General features: G+C 57.1%; 1 protein-coding gene across 1 annotated transcript in view; it reads left to right on the top strand.

The window, feature by feature from the left end:
- Positions 1 to 615: 615 nt before the first annotated feature.
- CFAP99 (cilia and flagella associated protein 99) overlaps positions 616 to 16,068 on the top strand; it is a 34,412-nt gene continuing 18,959 nt past the window's right edge. The window contains exons 1-5 of the mRNA XM_032253964.1: positions 616 to 778; positions 8,483 to 8,627; positions 9,652 to 9,746; positions 13,151 to 13,263; positions 15,102 to 15,279. Of these exons, the coding sequence (XP_032109855.1) occupies positions 668 to 778; positions 8,483 to 8,627; positions 9,652 to 9,746; positions 13,151 to 13,263; positions 15,102 to 15,279 (642 nt within the window). The 5' untranslated portion in view covers positions 616 to 667. The remainder of the gene's footprint in view (positions 779 to 8,482; positions 8,628 to 9,651; positions 9,747 to 13,150; positions 13,264 to 15,101; positions 15,280 to 16,068) is intronic.

Raw genomic sequence — 16,068 nt, forward strand, 5'->3', positions numbered from 1 at the left:
TCCACCTCCTCTGAGGGTCATTTGGGGGCCACATGCTGGCCTCAGAGTTGGTTCCCAGGGTCCCAGCCTCACCCTAAGCAGCTTCTCCAAGGTCCCCCGGGAGGGGCTCTGGGCGAACCTATCCCTGGAACTGCTGCGCTTCTCGAATGCTCCGTGCCCCTGCGAGCCCTCCCCAGGGCTCTGCTTCCTCGTCATCAGGACCCCAGGCTCCTCTTGCCCCAACCATGTGTGATGAGGTCACCCTCACTCAGGACCTCTGCTCCCCCGCAGGGCCTAACGAAGAAACTGTCGGCTTCCCGGGCTAAGCTGAGGGATGTTCAGAGGCTGGCTGGAGAGGAGTCTCGGCTCTGCCCTGGGCCCCTTGCAGGGGTCACCCACCCAGGAGACATGGCCGTGGGGCCTGCAGGGTGCTTGGCAGACTTGGGGCTGTGGTGATAGGGGCCTGAGGGTGAACTCAGCCAGGCCGGCCTGGGCCCCTGAGCTGCAGAGGCCTGCGGCAGACAGTGCAGGACGTGGGCCTTGGGGGACCTGCCAGGACCCCCACTCGCATCCGGCCCTCCCCACTGCTGCAGGGCCGGCACCCTGGCAGGCTCCTGTCGCTGCAGCCAGTCCCAGGTGTGGAGGGCGTGACCTGCCACGGTTTGTTCTTAGGCCCCTGCCTGGGAAGATGGCCTACTATGGAAAATGCCTCGAAGCTGTGATTGAGCAACTCGACAAATTTACACCCAAGAGGGACAACCCTGAGCAATTCCTGGAGGCCGCGGCCACCTCCCTGCAGGTAGGGTCTGCCGGGGACTCCTGGAGGCCTTGTTGATGGCCCCAGCTGTGCCGCTGTTCTGGTTAACACTGCCTGCCTTCCAAACGGGGAGAAGCTGACGGTGATGTCCGCGGAGACCCGCTCTGTGTACGGGGAGATGCTCCTGGCACCCAAAATGTGTCAGGCCAGGCCCTGGGGAAAAGAAGCCTTGGCCGGAACCCGAGGTGTGACATCCACGCTGTGGTTCTATCCATAACACAGATGAGAAGGGTCAGCCCTGGGGCAACTCCATGCCCCACCCCCACTTCAGGGGGCATCTTCTCTCGGGAAATGGGTCCTCCATCCCCCAGGGGCCCCAGGGCTGTGGCAGTGACGGTGGCCGAGGCCACAACCTGTGCTGTATTTGTGGTAGCCGAGAGTTGGGAATCTCTGACCGGGTCTCTGACAGAGGCAGGGGCTGGCCTGGGCAGTGAGGCCCCCAGGGAGCCGAGGGCTACAGACACCCCCACGCCTCCTGCACCGTCCTCCCCACACCTGGAAGAAGTCACAGGCCCACCTGGAGGCCTCCCGGCTCCTCAGCTCCCATCCCCTTGTCCCTGGGTTTTCCTCACAGCTCCATCCTAGTCCTGGCACCCCTGCAGCCTCGGCAGCCCTGCCCCACTCAGGGGCCTCCCTGGCACCCGTCCCTGCTCCCACCCCCAGGTGCTGACCTCACAGCCACCATCCATCAGTGGCAGGTGCCTGGGGAACAGGAGCTTGGATTGAGGGGCTCCTGCTTCCAGGAATGTGGGGCATGGGCTCCACTGGATGGGCCTCCAGAGGAAGCTGAGCCCACCAGGGAAAATCCCGGGGGGGCTGTCACATGGGCCACCACCAGCCCATTGGTGCCCAGGAGCAGGGAGAGGGCACTCAGCCCCTGGAAGGAGGGCTCTCATAGGAAGTGTGCTAATTCGGGCTGCCTGCCTGTCCTGCTAATTCAGGCTGCAGCCCTCAGTGCCGCCGTGCGTTGGATGAACTTGGCCTGTGTACGCTGCTTTTCTGCTCGGCCCCTGGGGACTGCCCTGGCCATGCTCCAGTCCCTGCCCTCACTACCTGTTCAGGTGCACCTGTGCTGTGCCCCCGGCCACAGGCTGAGCCCACCTTGGCAGGGAAAGAAGGTGCTTCCTCAAGCAAAAAGTGGTAAAGTTCATGTCTTTATTTTTTGATAATAACCATTACAGAAAAATGAGTTTGTTACAATAAATCATTTGTTTTCTACAACCCACAGATGATTAGTGGTAGCTGAGACTAGTTATTACCTGGTGTGTCACAACGTGGTGACCACAGGTGTGTGTTCCCACGGGGGGCCCAGCACGCCGATCCTACTGGCACATGGCAGCAGCAACACAACAGATCATCCGGGGGGCTGCCCGGCATGGATCTGCACAGATACTCCTGTTGGCGGCAAGGAGGCTCGCTCCTCACAGGCACTGGATTTTTCAGATCCTTCAAAAGCCCCGCACAAGTCCAGTGGAATGGCGCATCAGATCCTGACCCAGTTTGGACGGCTCGCTTTCCTCTCCGGCTATCAAGAAATTGTTGCAATTCACAGATTTTGCTAGGCCAAGGCTCAAGACTGCCACGTGCCAGAAAATTACACGATACATAAACCGAATGGCAGACTCTGGACAGCAGACTTCGGTAAAAGGCAGTGTTTTGGGTTAAATCGTTCCCCCCAAAAAAATACTCGGCCAAGCATGGTGGTCCCAGTTACTGGGACATCTGGGGCACAAAGATCCTCTGGAGCCTAGGAATTTGTGTACAGCTTGGGCAACACAGCAAGATCCTGTTTCTGTCTAACAGAAAAAAAAAATGGGCCAGGCATGGTGGCTCGTGCCTGTAATCTTAGCCCTTTGGGAGGCTGAGGTAGGAGGATCGCTTGAGGCCAGGAGTTAGAGAGCAGCCTAGGCCACATAGTGAAACCTTTTCTCTACAAAAAATCTCAAAATCTGCCAAATATGGTGGCACATGCTGGTAGTCCCAGCTCCCCGGGAGGCTGAGGAAGGAGGATTGCTTAAGCCCAGGACTTCAAGGCTACGAGGAGCTATGACTGCACCACTGCACTCCAGCCTGGGCAACAGAGTAAGATCCTAGCTCTTAAACAAATGTTGAAGTTCTAACCCCTCGTTACCTATGAATACAACTCTATTTAGACGTAATTAAATGAAGAATCTAGAGATGAGATCTGTTACAAACCACCGCGGCACTCACTGACCACCTGTCCCTTTGTATCTTGGGTGCACCCAAAGTCAAATCCAAGAAGACGCTGGGTCTTGCTGTAAGAGTGCTGGCCCTCGTGCTTTCAGTGTGGATTGCCAGGTGGCTCTCCACAGAGACCCACTGCCGCTCTCCTGGGCAGACAGAGAGCACTTGTTCGCCTTCACCCTCACCCACCTCGCGTGCGGCAAACGTTGTTATCTTTGCCAGTCAAACAGGTTGGAAAAGTCGCTTTATGTATTTTCTTTTTAAATTTTTTGAGACGCTCCCTCACCCAGGCTGGAGTGCAGCTCACTGCAACCTCCACCTCCCGGGTTCAAGCCATTCTCCTGCCTCAGCCTCCCAAGTAGCTGGAATTACAGGCATGCGCCACCGCACCCAGCCAGCTTTGAGTATTTATAATCAGCATTTCTCGCGTTATATTTTCCTAAGTTTCGAAGCAGTATGTATATATTTTTTGAACCATCTGTTTGGATCTGTATCTGTTAGGAAACTGTTTGGATACGAGAAAGTCCAGAAAAGCTTTCAGCAATTAAGGCATCTTTGCTCATGTGAGAAGCAGTCTGCAGACAGGCAGTCTAGAGTGGGTTCAGCAGCTCATGATGCCATGAGGAACTCATTCCCTGCCTCTGCATGCAGACATCCTTAATAGGGACTATTGCCTCACAGTCACTAAATGGCTGCCCTACCTCCAGCATTGCATTTATATCCCACGTGAGGAGAGGGGAAAAGCAAACAGTACAAAGGCATGTGCCCGCTGAATCTACCTTCCTTTCGAGGTGCTTTCCTGGAGGCCACACCGAGCAATCTGCCATTACATTTTACTGATTAAAACTGTCACATGGCTTTATCATCAAGGAGAGTTGCAAAATACGGTTTTAACTGGACACAGGACCATGTCCAGCAGGACAGCATTCTGGAGGTGCTGAGAGACCCCTGCAGCAGCCTCTAGCTACTGTCAACGCTGGAGCCTTCGCTGCTGAGTGCCTGCTGCTCTCCCTGGATGTGGACTGAGGAGCCCTGAACTTGGCCGAGGCCCAAGATTTTATCACAAACTCACAGACCCTTGGGCAGCCACAGGCCGGTCTCGGCAACAGGCTGGTTCCCCATTGGGAGCTCACTCCTGTAGCAAGGTCCTCCCCTGCCTCCTCTGGGAGAGATATCCCACCCAGCCGTGGCCCGTACAGCTCTGCTGGCCTGGTCAGAAGGCCCTGGCCCAGGGCCCAGTGCTCGGTGCCCCTGAGCCACGCATCATCCCTTGCCCCACCCCCAGGCCCCAGGCCCCGCTCTGTGAGCGGACTGGACACCATCTGTCCCGGCGGCCACCAGCTCAGCATTAGTGGCAAGGACCTGGCCGTGGGCTCGGGGCTGGCGTGGACCGGGATGTCAGTTACCAGCTTCCCACTTGGCTCTGCAGTTTCCAGGACCCTCCAGCCCATCGTGGCCCGGCCCAACCCCCCTTGCCTGGGGCTGATGGCACAGGACTCAAGGCTCTGACCTTATTAAAAATGCATGCTCACTCTTCCCAAACACAGACGTCATTGATGAGAAGCGGCGTCCCTGTTGCCTGAGCCGGGGAGGCCAGAAGAGGTTGTCAGCAGTGTCCCGCAAAGTCATCACCCTCAGCGGCCATGCTGACTCACTGCTCTTGGAAGGGTCTGTCCTGGCTCCCGGGCTCCTTTGACAAGATGTCGTCAGTTACACAGGGGGACCAGCGCCCTTGGTGTGGGTGCAGCCTGGCAACTGCAGGAAGCTGAGAGGGAAACTGAGGTGCAAGCCTGGCTGTTGAGATCAGAGTCAGCTCCCAGTGGGAGCCCCTCCTGGCAGCTCAGGGGGGTGCCCTCCCTGGGCACACCTCTCCATGCCCAGTCCCACTCACAGGAAGTAACTGGGTCCCAGAACCTCCTGTGGAGGCAGGGCATTCCCCTTCCTCTCTGGCAAGCACAAAGTGACCGTCTAGCTGGGAAAGGGACAGTAAACAAGCGGTGAGGGCTGGTCGGGAGCACGTCCTCACAGCCGCGGGGCGAGTGTGCCTGAGGAGGTCGCAGGCAGACGGAACAGCCAGTTCCCCATGAGGAAACAAGAGGCCAGTGTGACTGGAACAGAGCCAGGGCAGGCTGGGGACTCGGAGGGAGCTGGGCACGGAGAGGAAAGCCCCTGATCCGACATCCATCTGAGAAGACCCGCCCTGACTGCTGGGTGGAAAAGAGACTTCGGGGGAGCAGGAGGAGAAGCAGGGAGAGCAGCTAGGGTCCCCCAGCCGACGGGGCCCAGGAGAGAGACAAGCTGGGAGCAGAGAACCGTGCTTACTGCGCCACAAGGTTGGTGGGGGCAGTCTTGGGCCCAGCCCAGGAAGCTGGTCTGCTCAGTGGCAACAGGATCGAGGTTTCTGAGTTCAGGGAGTGGTGCTGGCGGGGGTGTACATTTGGCAATCAGAATGCTGTCCGCCTTGAACCTGGCCGAGATCACTCAGATAGTGGATACTGGCCAAACACCACCGCAGGGAACTGCACCTTGAGCCCCTCCAATATGTGAAGACAAAGAGGCATCTGTAACGGAGCCCTAGAACCAAGGGTTGTACCCAGAAGAATGTTGCCATCAGCTGGCATTCCAGCAGGAGCCCAGAAGCCAGTCCTGGTGCCCCCAGGAGAAAGAGATTTAACATAGAGAATCTTGCACTGAAAGCCACTGCAAGGGCTGGAGGAACTCACGCTGGGTCAGTCCCACTTCCAGCTGGTCAGGGCGCTGCAGGGAGCAACTCCCGCCACATCAGGTGGGGGAGGCAGGGGCCAGCAGAAGGCTCTGGGAAGCCCAGCATCTACCACCCCTGGGGAAAGGGGTGTCCCCCGCCCTTGCTCCTGCCATTTCTCCCAGAACCGCAGAGGCAGAGCTGATGAAGCATGCAGTTCTCAGACTTCCAGCCCCTGCACTGCAGGGGTGACGCTAGAAGGGTGTGGAAATGGCCCTGTCTGCAGAGCAGTACCTAGAATGTTCTCATTCACATGTGTGGAAACTGAGGCCCCAGAAGCTCACGTGGCTTGTCCAGAATTCTTCAGGTTAGCTCACTATGCTGTTGTTTTCTTAATATAAAATCAACTGAAGAAATCACAAAGGAAAAGACTGATTTGACCTAAAATAAAAGTAAAATTCCAACATGCCCTGTATGCCCAAAAATATTTTACATAAAGTTAAAAGGCAAATTAAAAACTCACAACAGGCCAGGTGCGATGGCTCACTTTGGGAGGCCAAGGCTGATCACAAGGTCAGGAGTTCGAGACCAGCTTGGCCAATATGGTGAAGCCCCATCTCTACTAAAAATACAAAAAAATTAGGTGGGTGTGGTGGCACAAGCCTATAATCCCAGGTACTCGGGAGGCTGAGGCAGGAGAATTGCTTGAACTCGGGAGGCAGAGGTTGCAGTGAGCTGAGATTGCGCCACTGCACTCCAGCCTGGGCAACAGAGCAAGACTCCGTTCCCCCCCCCCAAAAAAAACCTCACAACAAATAACTATAATATTTACGGCTATGTTAATAGCCTTAATATAGAGAGCTTATAAAATGATTAAGAAAAAATGTTATCCCAGTTAAAATTTACTGATTATATTTAATAATTTACAGTACCACAACACAATGTAAGTGATAAATTATTAAATAATAATTCACAAAAAAATACAAGTATTCAGAAAACATATGAGGCTGGACACAATGGCTCACACCTATAATCCCAACATGTTGGGAGGCCAAGGCAGGAGGATTGCTTGAGCCTGGGAGTTAGAGGCCAGCCTGAGGAATATAGCGAGACCCAGTCTTTACAAAAAATTCAAAAATTAGCCAGTCGTGGTGGTATGCACCTGTAGTCCCAGCGACTCAGGAGGCTGAGCTGGGAAGGCAGCCTGGCCCCGGTAGTCAGGCTGCCATGAGCAGTGATTCTGCTGCTGTACTCCAGCCTGGACAACAGAGTGAGACCCTGTCTCAAAAACTTAAAAAAAATATGAGATTTTCACTGCTAATTTAAAATTCCAGGCTGGGCGCGGTGGCTCACGCCTGTAATCCCAGCACTTTGGGAGGCCGAGGCGGGTGGATCACGAGGTCAAGAGATCGAGACCATCCTGGTCAACATGGTGAAACCCCGTCTCTACTAAAAATACAAAAAATTAGCTGGGCATGGTGGCATGTGCCTGTAATCCCAGTACTCAGGAGGCTGAGGCAGGAGAATTGCCTGAACCCAGGAGGCGGAGGTGGCGGTGAACCGAGATTGCGCCATTGCACTCCAGCCTGGGTAACAAGAGTGAAACTCCGTCTCAAAAAAATAAATAAATAAATAAAATAAAATTCCAGAATACCACAATGAGTGAGATTCCTTCTTTGTTTTTTGTTTTTTGTTTTTTTCCTGAAACAGAGTCTCACTCTGTCACCCAGGCTGGGTGCAGTGGCATAATCTTGGCTCACTGCAACCTCTGCCTCAGTCTCCCGAGTAGCTGGGATTACAGGTACCCACCACCACACCCAACTAATTTTTGTATTTTCAGTAGAGAGGGGGTTTCACAATCTTGGCAAGGCTGGTCTCAAATCCTGACTTCATGATCCACCCGACTCAGCCTCCCAAAGTGCTGGGATTACAGGCGTGAGCCACCGCGCCCGGCCAAGATTCCTTCTTTTTTTTGAGACAGGATCTCGCTCTGTTGCCCAACCTGAAACTCCAGGCGTGCACCACCATGCCTGGCTCAATTCATGCTTGATGAGCTCTTCAGAGATGTTCCTTGCTCATGCATCATTCATTTTGGTTATTTTTTTATTCATTCACTTGAAAACCTTTTAAAAAAGAAAAAAAAAAAGCCAGGCGCGGTGGCTCACGCCTGTAATCCAAGCACTTTGGAGACCAAGGTGGGTGGATTACCTGAGGTCGGGAGTTCAAGACCAGCCTGACCAACATGGTGAAACCCCGTCTTTAAAAAATAAATAAATAAATAAAAAGAAAACTTTTATGAGTTCATTTGAAAACATTATTGTGGTAAAATACGCATGACATAACGTGTACCGTGGCAGCCGTTTCTCAGCGTAGAGTCTGTGGGACTGAGCACGTTCACATCACCGCCCTCCATCTGCAGAAGCTTTCATTGGACCAAAGCGAAGCTCTGTCTGCATTAGACTCTCGTGGCCAGTGCCCTGGTGCCCTCTGCCCACCCCCGCGTTGGCCTGTCCCCATCAGCCAGCACCACACATCCTTGCACTGTCTCCTCATCTTCATTTATCTCTCTTTTCCCCCACCTCACCTCACCAACCCAGGAGAATCTGGGGACCAGTCCCTGAGTGGGGAGACACTGCTAGCTGCCCTGGGGGCCCCACTAACAGGCCCTTCCCACCCCTGCCTTTGCCCACTTCCCACCCGCACGGGGCCTAAGCAGCATGCGGAGCGGCTCCCCCTCCTCCCGGCCCAGCCAGGGCCCCCACCAGCTGCTTCTCTTCCAGGCTCTGAGCCCCCGGAAGCAGGGCTTTGTTTTGGAGGTTCTGTCTGGGTGCCTCGAGTACCGGAAGCTGCTGACTGTCGTGGTGGATGCCTTCTACGCGCAGGATGGCCGACTCTGCCTGAGGGTCGACCGCAGCCGCTTCAAGGGTAAGTGCCCAGCTGGTCCCAGGGCCAGGCCACAGAGACGGTTCACTGGGATCTCCGCAGAAAGGCCTAGTAAGCAGGTGGCGGGCAGGTGGGGCCAGTCCCCATTCGTGCCCTTGCAATAGAGGCTTTTGGCCCCTTGCCTCACTTGGTCCTCATGGGGCGGACCAGAACCCCACAGACAGGAAACCGATGCCTCAAGGCAGACGGACCTGGCTCTGCCAGCCCAGTTTAGGGCATCGAGCTCCCAAAGGCAGCCTGGACAACATGAGAGCCATTCGCAGGCTGACCCCTAGCCACCACTGAGCCTGAGGCCTGTAGGCAAGATGGATCACATGGCAGCAGTCTGACCGGTCCTGTGGGGGATTAAATACAAAGGCCGTCACTGCCAGGCCTGCCCGAAGCCTCTGATGGCCATTTGCTTTCATGGTGACCATTGCAAGCAGGGTGGCCAGGGCTGCTGGGGAGAGGTCAGGGCAGACCTGGGACCCTCTACAGGGTCTTGCTGCCCCGTCTAGGCAGGGAGGGGAGTGGGGCAAGCGCTGTAGGGTACTGGAAGACTGAGCCGAGGAGCTGGTGCCAGTCCTGAGCTAGGCTCCTGCCCCAACCCCTCGCCACCCAGCCGGGGCCTTATGGAGGGCAGCGCATCTCGGCCGCAGGCTAGGGGCCTGTTACAGTTCCTGCCTTGGGGGAACCCTGGGCCCAGGGTTATTCACGTTCCAGCTGGCTTGAGGTGACGATTCAGATGCTGAGAATTGACAAGTCCAAAATGATTTCACTTTTACCTTTGCAAATTCTGAGAACGTAGCAGATGAGAGTATATGTCGAAGTGCTTTGAAACCACAAATGCATCGCACTCTAAGACGATGTTGTTTGTGTTGCTTGTATTTTCAGGAGGGCCCTGAGGGGTGGGGGTTTTCCTGTGGCTGTGTGCCCCCATGAGGTGGAGGCCCTGGGCTCCGGTCCTGCCACACCCCTGGCACCCCTGTGATGTCCCTTAGCCTCTGACAGGCGTCCTGTTTTCCAGTGATCTGCTACCTAGCCACATTCCTGCTGGAGGAACTCGGCTTCCAGCTGTTCTGTGACATCATCAAGTCCCAGCCCGTGGACAAGATGTGCAAGGTGAGCCCCCCATCTGTCCACAAGGCCACCAGGCCCACGAGTGAGGTCCATCTGACCCTTGCCCACCTTTCGCCTTTCTGGTTGGTTTTACTGAAAGAAACTCTGGTGGTTTTCTTCTGTATTTCAAAGAAGGAGCAAGCCGGGCATGGTGGCACCCGTCTAGTCCCACCTCCTCGGGAGGCGGAGGCGGGAGGATCACTTGAGTCCAGGAGTTTGAGGCTGCAGTGAGCTATGATCGAACCATTGCACTTGGGCCTGGGTGACAGAGCGAGACCCTGTCTCTGAAACACAAACAATAATGATAATAATATAAAAAACCAACGCACACCGACTAGTGTTGGTGAAAGTGCTGCTTTTGTCCTGGGGGAATCTGGTTCCATTCCTGGGGGTCCTCTTCTGACTCATAACCAAATCCCAGGCCCGGAACAGCCTCTCCTCCCTGTGCAGCTTCAGGGGCCCGAGGGAATCGGTCAGGGACAGTTCTGAGGACTGGCACCCTGAGGGGAGCCTGCAGGAACGAAAGCCCCTGCCTGCCTGGGGCCACTTGTGTGGGAAGCTGGCACAGCCAGGCCTCTGGACTGAAACGTCTGGGCCTGGGCCTGCTGCTCGTTGCCAGCTACTGCCCACTCCCACGGAGTGCCAGCCTTCCCTGGACACTCACGGTGCCTGTTCTTGCTTCATTCTTACGATGACCCAGCAAGGTTGCTCCTACATGGTATTCCTCCCAGGGTTGAGGAAACTGGGGCACAGAGTGGGTAAGTCACACAGCAAGACGGTAGCATAGCCCATTCTCCGACCAAGCTTTTAGCCGCCGGCTTGCGCCTCCTTACTCTGCGTGGAGGTGACCGTTTCCAGCCCAGAAGACACTCCCTGGAGAAGACAGTGGGAAAGCCCTGGGGCCCAGATCTTCGAGGCCTCTCTTAAAGGAAGCAGCTAACTCTTCAGGGGGTGCTCCTAGCCTGGAGAGGTGGGAGACCTGGAGGGGCAGAGCCCACCAGGCCTGCAGCCCCAGGACCTGGGACTGGCGGCTCACACAGCACCTGGGCCGCCGAGCAGGTGGAAGGAGGGGGAGCGCAGCCCGGGCCAGCACGGTGCACATAGTGAACGCTTCTCATCTGCGTGGACACAAGTGACTCATGACGCGTACACATTTACAGAGTTATCCTAAGCAAGGCCTTCATTTCAATGAAAAAGAAGCAAAACTGATGGCATTCACTGGGAGATACCTAGAGACTGAGCCAGGCCAACTTCCCCGAAAACCAGAAACCAAACCCTGGAAACCAGAGGACACTGGTTTCTGCTCTTCTATTACTAGCTACACGTTCCTTTTTTTTTTTTTTTTTTCTCCCCAGACAAGGGTCTTGCTCTGTTGCCCAGGCTGGAATGCAGAGGCACGATCTCGGCTCACTGCAACCTCTGCCTCCCGGGTTCAGGTGATTCTCCTGCCTCAATCTCCCAAGTAGCTGGGACTACAAGCACGCGCCACCACGCCTGGCTAATTTTTGTATTTTAGTAGATGGCGTTTCACCATGTTGGCCAGGCTGGTTTTGAGCTCCTGACTTCAAGTGATCCACCCACCTCGGCCTCTCGAAGAGCTGGGATTTTAGGCATGAGCCACGGGGCCCAGCTTATCTTGACATTCTTAATAACTGCCTAACAGGCCAGGCAAGGTGGCTCATGCCTGTAATCCCAACACTTTGGGACGCCAAGGCTGGAGGATGTCGTGGGCCTAGGAGGTTGAGAGCAGCCTGGGCAACATAGCAAAACCCCATCTCTACAAAAAAAATTTTTTAATGAGCCTGGCATGGTGACGACAGAGCGAAACCCCAACTCTGAATAAGAACAATAATCATAGTCGAACAAAGATCCATGTTTTGTCTGCCCTGGGTTCCACGGTGCCAGAGCGGGCCCTGGACCAACCTCAGCCCACAGAGCCCCAAAGCGCCAGCCCAGGAGAGAGCGCTCAGGGGCTGCTGTAGGGACTCCCTAGGAATTTGGGCGCTGGCTGCATAGCGTCCTTGGGGCCAGGGTGGTGCCCCCTACACTGGTGCCTGCACACTTACTGACTCACAGAGCCTCTCAGGTCTGTGGGAAGAGCCCCGAGAGGCTGCAGGGGTGGGTGGGGCCCGTGCAGGGGCTTCCCCCCTCCATCCCACACTCCATGTCCCTCTGCGTGATGCCAGCCCACTGGGGTCCTTCCTGCCTCAGAGCTCAGGAAGAGGCCAGCCTGGGCCTCAAAGGGGAACAAGCTACTGGGGACAGGAAAGCCACTCTGTGGCCTCTCCAGGAAATCCCCTGGGCCATGCTTCGGGTGCTGTCACCACCATGGTCAGGAGTGGTGGGCAGTGGCACGGTGTGGCTCCCCAGGAGGTGGTACCCCTCACTCTACAGGGAGTGACCCCGAGACACCGGGAGAGGAGGAGGCCGATGGCCCTGCTGGTTCCAGAGAACCCGTCAGCTGGCAGAGGGGGATTCTGACCAACCACAAAGCCCCACCCCAACTCCAGCAGATTCCCGGGAAGGGCTGCCCCACCACACCCCACTGAGGATGGGGCCTCACTGCAGGGCTGTGTCCTGATGGGAGCAGCCCAGCTGAGATGCTGAGTGTGAGGACGGGGTTTGGAGATGGAGGGATTGGGGGTGCTGAGTCTGCCCTGGGGGACCCAAATGGGGGTGGCCGGGAGGAAGGCGAGTTGAGACCCCAGTGCCCAGCCTTGGGGCGGGGAAAATGGCCCCCTTGAGGCAGGAAGCAGTAGCAGCACAGAGCTGAAATGGGAAACGGTGGGGAAGGGGGTGGAAGAAGCTGCAGAAGGCTCTAGGAGGAGCCCTGGTTTCCTCTGTGTGGAGAAGGGCGTGGAGGCCCGAGGGGAGGCTGCTGGGGAGAGTGGCCGCCCTGGGGAGGCACAGCAGTGACTGCAGGCCCTGCCTGGCCAGCACACAGAAACTGCCCCCTACCCACCACTAACCCCGCTCAGCCCAGACCTCCAAGGCCACCTCCCACGCCAACTCCCTGCCTCCGATGCCACTCAGGATGTGCTTCTGGGGCTGTCACCCTGGAGCCCTGGACCCTCGGCTCCCCATCCACTGGCTTTCCAGAAGTTGACCGGACAGGGCCCTCCAAGTGAGGATGTGCTGTCAGCTTCTCGGGCACGCCCCCTCCCCACCACGGTGGCCCACCCAGGGACCCCGGGGGCTGTGCCCCTCCCAGCTGGAAGGGGAGCCAAGGTCCAGGCCTCTAGCACCAGCACCATGCATCAGAGTGCCAGGAGAGCTCCGTGGGGACAGTCCCAGAAGCACACACTGCGCTGTGGCCTTGGGACAGGGAGTTCACTGCGGGTGCTGGGGGCTTTGCCTGGCGAGGGTGGGCCCGCAGCTCCGGCCCCCTGACAGCCCCTCCGCCTCAGTTCCTCAGGTTCTTCTTCAACCCCCTGCACCTATGCTCATGGATCAAGGACGAGTGGAGCCTCATCTACGAGCCAGCCCACGTGAAGGAGAACTGGATCGACCCCCTGATAAGGTGGGCTGGGTGGGGGGCTCTGGAGGCCCTGAATGGCATCTCTGCACCCCACTCCACTTTCCCCTTCCTGCTCACAGAAGCTCTATAAGGGTCAGTAATCACTCTGTGTTGGGATGAGAGCTTTGGAGAAGCCCCAAGTCCCGGGCTGCTTCCACAGCCTGAGGGTGGGGGAGAAGAACGGAAATGGTCCAGCTGTCCAAGCCTCAGCCTGGGCTCCCTCCATGCCAGGCAGCTGACACGTGACGGGTGGACCCTTCTGCCCTGGAACCTACCCACTGACCGGGGCGGCGTCGGTGGCTCTCACCCTGTGGGGACCCGGCAGGGCCCTGGGCCTCTCTGGGGGTCCCAAGAGTGCAGAGTAGGGGTGGGGGCGGAGGGAGCTGAGGAAGCTGCAGCTTGGCTCCTGCTGGATTCCTGGGTCTAGATCTCTCTCAGGGTGCCCAGGGCCGTGCCCAGGCCTGCTGCCCTCAAGCCGCCCTAGCTGCCTTCTCCTGCCTCCCCAGCAGGCCTGGGGCAAACTCTGGGGCAGACCCGAACCGTCAGCACAGTTGCCAGGGCCCTGCCTTGTGCTCCTTGGAGAGGCCTGCAGAGGCCCAGGTGCGGCTGAAGGGCCCCTAGTTTCTTCCCTTCTGATAGGACTGAGGGGAGACACTCTGTCCTCCTAAGGACAGACAGTTTTAGACAAGCAGACCAGTTAGCTGCCTGCTGTGTGCGGGAGACCTGGAGGCCCAGGGGAGGTGGAAGCCCTTCTTGTGGGGAGAGGAGACCCGGGAGCTGTTCTTTACCAAGGGAAGGCCCCAGTCCCAGCCGGCCCACCCCTGGCCATCAGGATACACCTCCAAAGGAAGGAGTGGGAACGGCCCTGCTCCTGCCTCGTGTCCCGGGCTGGACTCGCTGCCCACTCAGGTGCCCCTATGGCCTGGGCCTGCTGGGCTGTACACTTACCAACCCAGAGAGCCTCTCAGGCAGGGAAGGTGCTCAGCCCGATTCCGGTGAACCCCTCTTCCTGCACCTTCACCCCCATTCGGGCTTCCTCTGCCCACTCTAGGACCATCCCCATTGCAAACCTCCTGCCCCTGTCCCCCACCTGCCTCGAGTCGGGAGCACTGGGGCCTGGCCCTGGAGAGACCCCCGAGACTTGCTGTGGGCTCTGGACCATGGCTTTTAAGGTGAGGCAGGAGCTATTTCCAGCCATGCCTTCTGCCCCCAGGGAGCCCACAGAAGAGGACACTGGTGATGGCGGGCTGTGCCCATGCAGGGTGTGGGGCATGGAAGGCAGACCCCAGACCTTGGGCAGCCTGGCAAGACCCTTCCCAAATCCCTGCTCCAGTGCACCCCCACCCAGAGGCTGTACCAAGAACAACTGGGCTCCTGCCCCGCCCGACTCCATAGCTGCATTTCCAGGAGTCACCAACAGTGTTGTTCCAGAATGTTCCTTTCCAGTCAAGCTCCTTTCTCCACTGCTGGCTTCCATCTGCTCCGGCCCAGATTAGCTTCCTGTCCTGGCTGCCGCTTGTCCTCAGAGGCCCTGGATTCCTGCAGCAGGGCTGCCCTCTGTCCTCCCAGCTCCCCACTCACCAGCGTAGCCCATGCCTCTGGGCCTGTTTTCCTGTATATGTATAAGGGGACCGCGTCTGTATATGCCTCAGGGGTGTGGTTGACAGTGTGTGTGCCTACAAGTAGAAGGCACTTTGTGCAGAGAGGCTGCCCACCCCGCTGTCACCTCCACACCCAGGCAGACCCTGTCGCTCGGGGAGAGCCTTCGGATCCTAAGGGCCATCGCCTCATTGACCAGCTTAGGAAGTAACATAAGAGGCTTTTCCACTTTTGCCTTCAAGATGGCAACCAGAGGTCCAGGAGCTCATCAGTCACCTGGAGGGCGCGTCTGTCAGTCAATCCTCTCCTTTAAAGACCAAGGCCAAGGTCACAGAGCCCAAGGAATTCAACCTGACTGCCCCCAAGCCTCGCACCATTCCAGCGCCCGAGCCAGTCCCGGTTGTGGCCAAGCCGAGACCAGTGAGTTTGGGCATTCTCAGCGGGTACTGACTTGTGGGCATCAATGTGGCCAGGCTGGCAGGGTGGACTGTGTAGGTCTGTGGGGGACTGGGCTCCCCCCAGGACTGCGGGTGCACTGGACCAGACCAGGAACGTTAAATGACCCCACCTCACCCCACCCTCACTCCCCACAGAGAGGAAAGCCCAGCTGACCCAGAGCCTACCCAGCGGGTTCCCACACTCCACGCACTGTGGTTCTATAGGCAGGTGTTGAGTGGAGCTGTCAGGCCATGGGGCTCAGACCTGCCTGGAGATGGAGCTTGGAGCCCACTTTTAACCCTGGCGTATTGCAACACCCCCTCCCCATTGAGAATGACATTTAGATGACAGCATACTCTTTGGGAAGGCCTAGAGCCTCTTCCTCTCTCTTTCTCTGTCTCTCCGCACTGCGGCTCATCACTCGGGATGCTTTGTATTGCAAATAACATGAGAAAAAACGAAGCTCAAGCTGGCTTAGACAGTGGAGCATCGGCTGACTCCCATGAGTGACGTAGGATAGGCTTCAGGCACAGCATGACCAGGCTTCCAGCTCTGCTTCTCTGTGATTCTCTCTGCCCTAGTCTCCACTGTAAGTCTATTTCATCTGTGGGGTAACTTCCCTGAGTGCAGCAAAATATCCTCACTTGCCACCACCTACGCCATCCAGGGCATGAGAGGACACCCGGGGCCAATAATTCTTTGGAAAAGCCTGACTGGGCCAGCCTAGGTCTCATGCCTGACTGGAATTAATCACTGTGATCAGAAATACGA

Source organism: Sapajus apella, unplaced genomic scaffold, assembly GCF_009761245.1.
Source record: "Sapajus apella isolate SASKATOON/1434 unplaced genomic scaffold, GSC_monkey_1.0 scaffold85, whole genome shotgun sequence".
NCBI classification, from domain to species: Eukaryota; Metazoa; Chordata; class Mammalia; order Primates; family Cebidae; genus Sapajus; species Sapajus apella.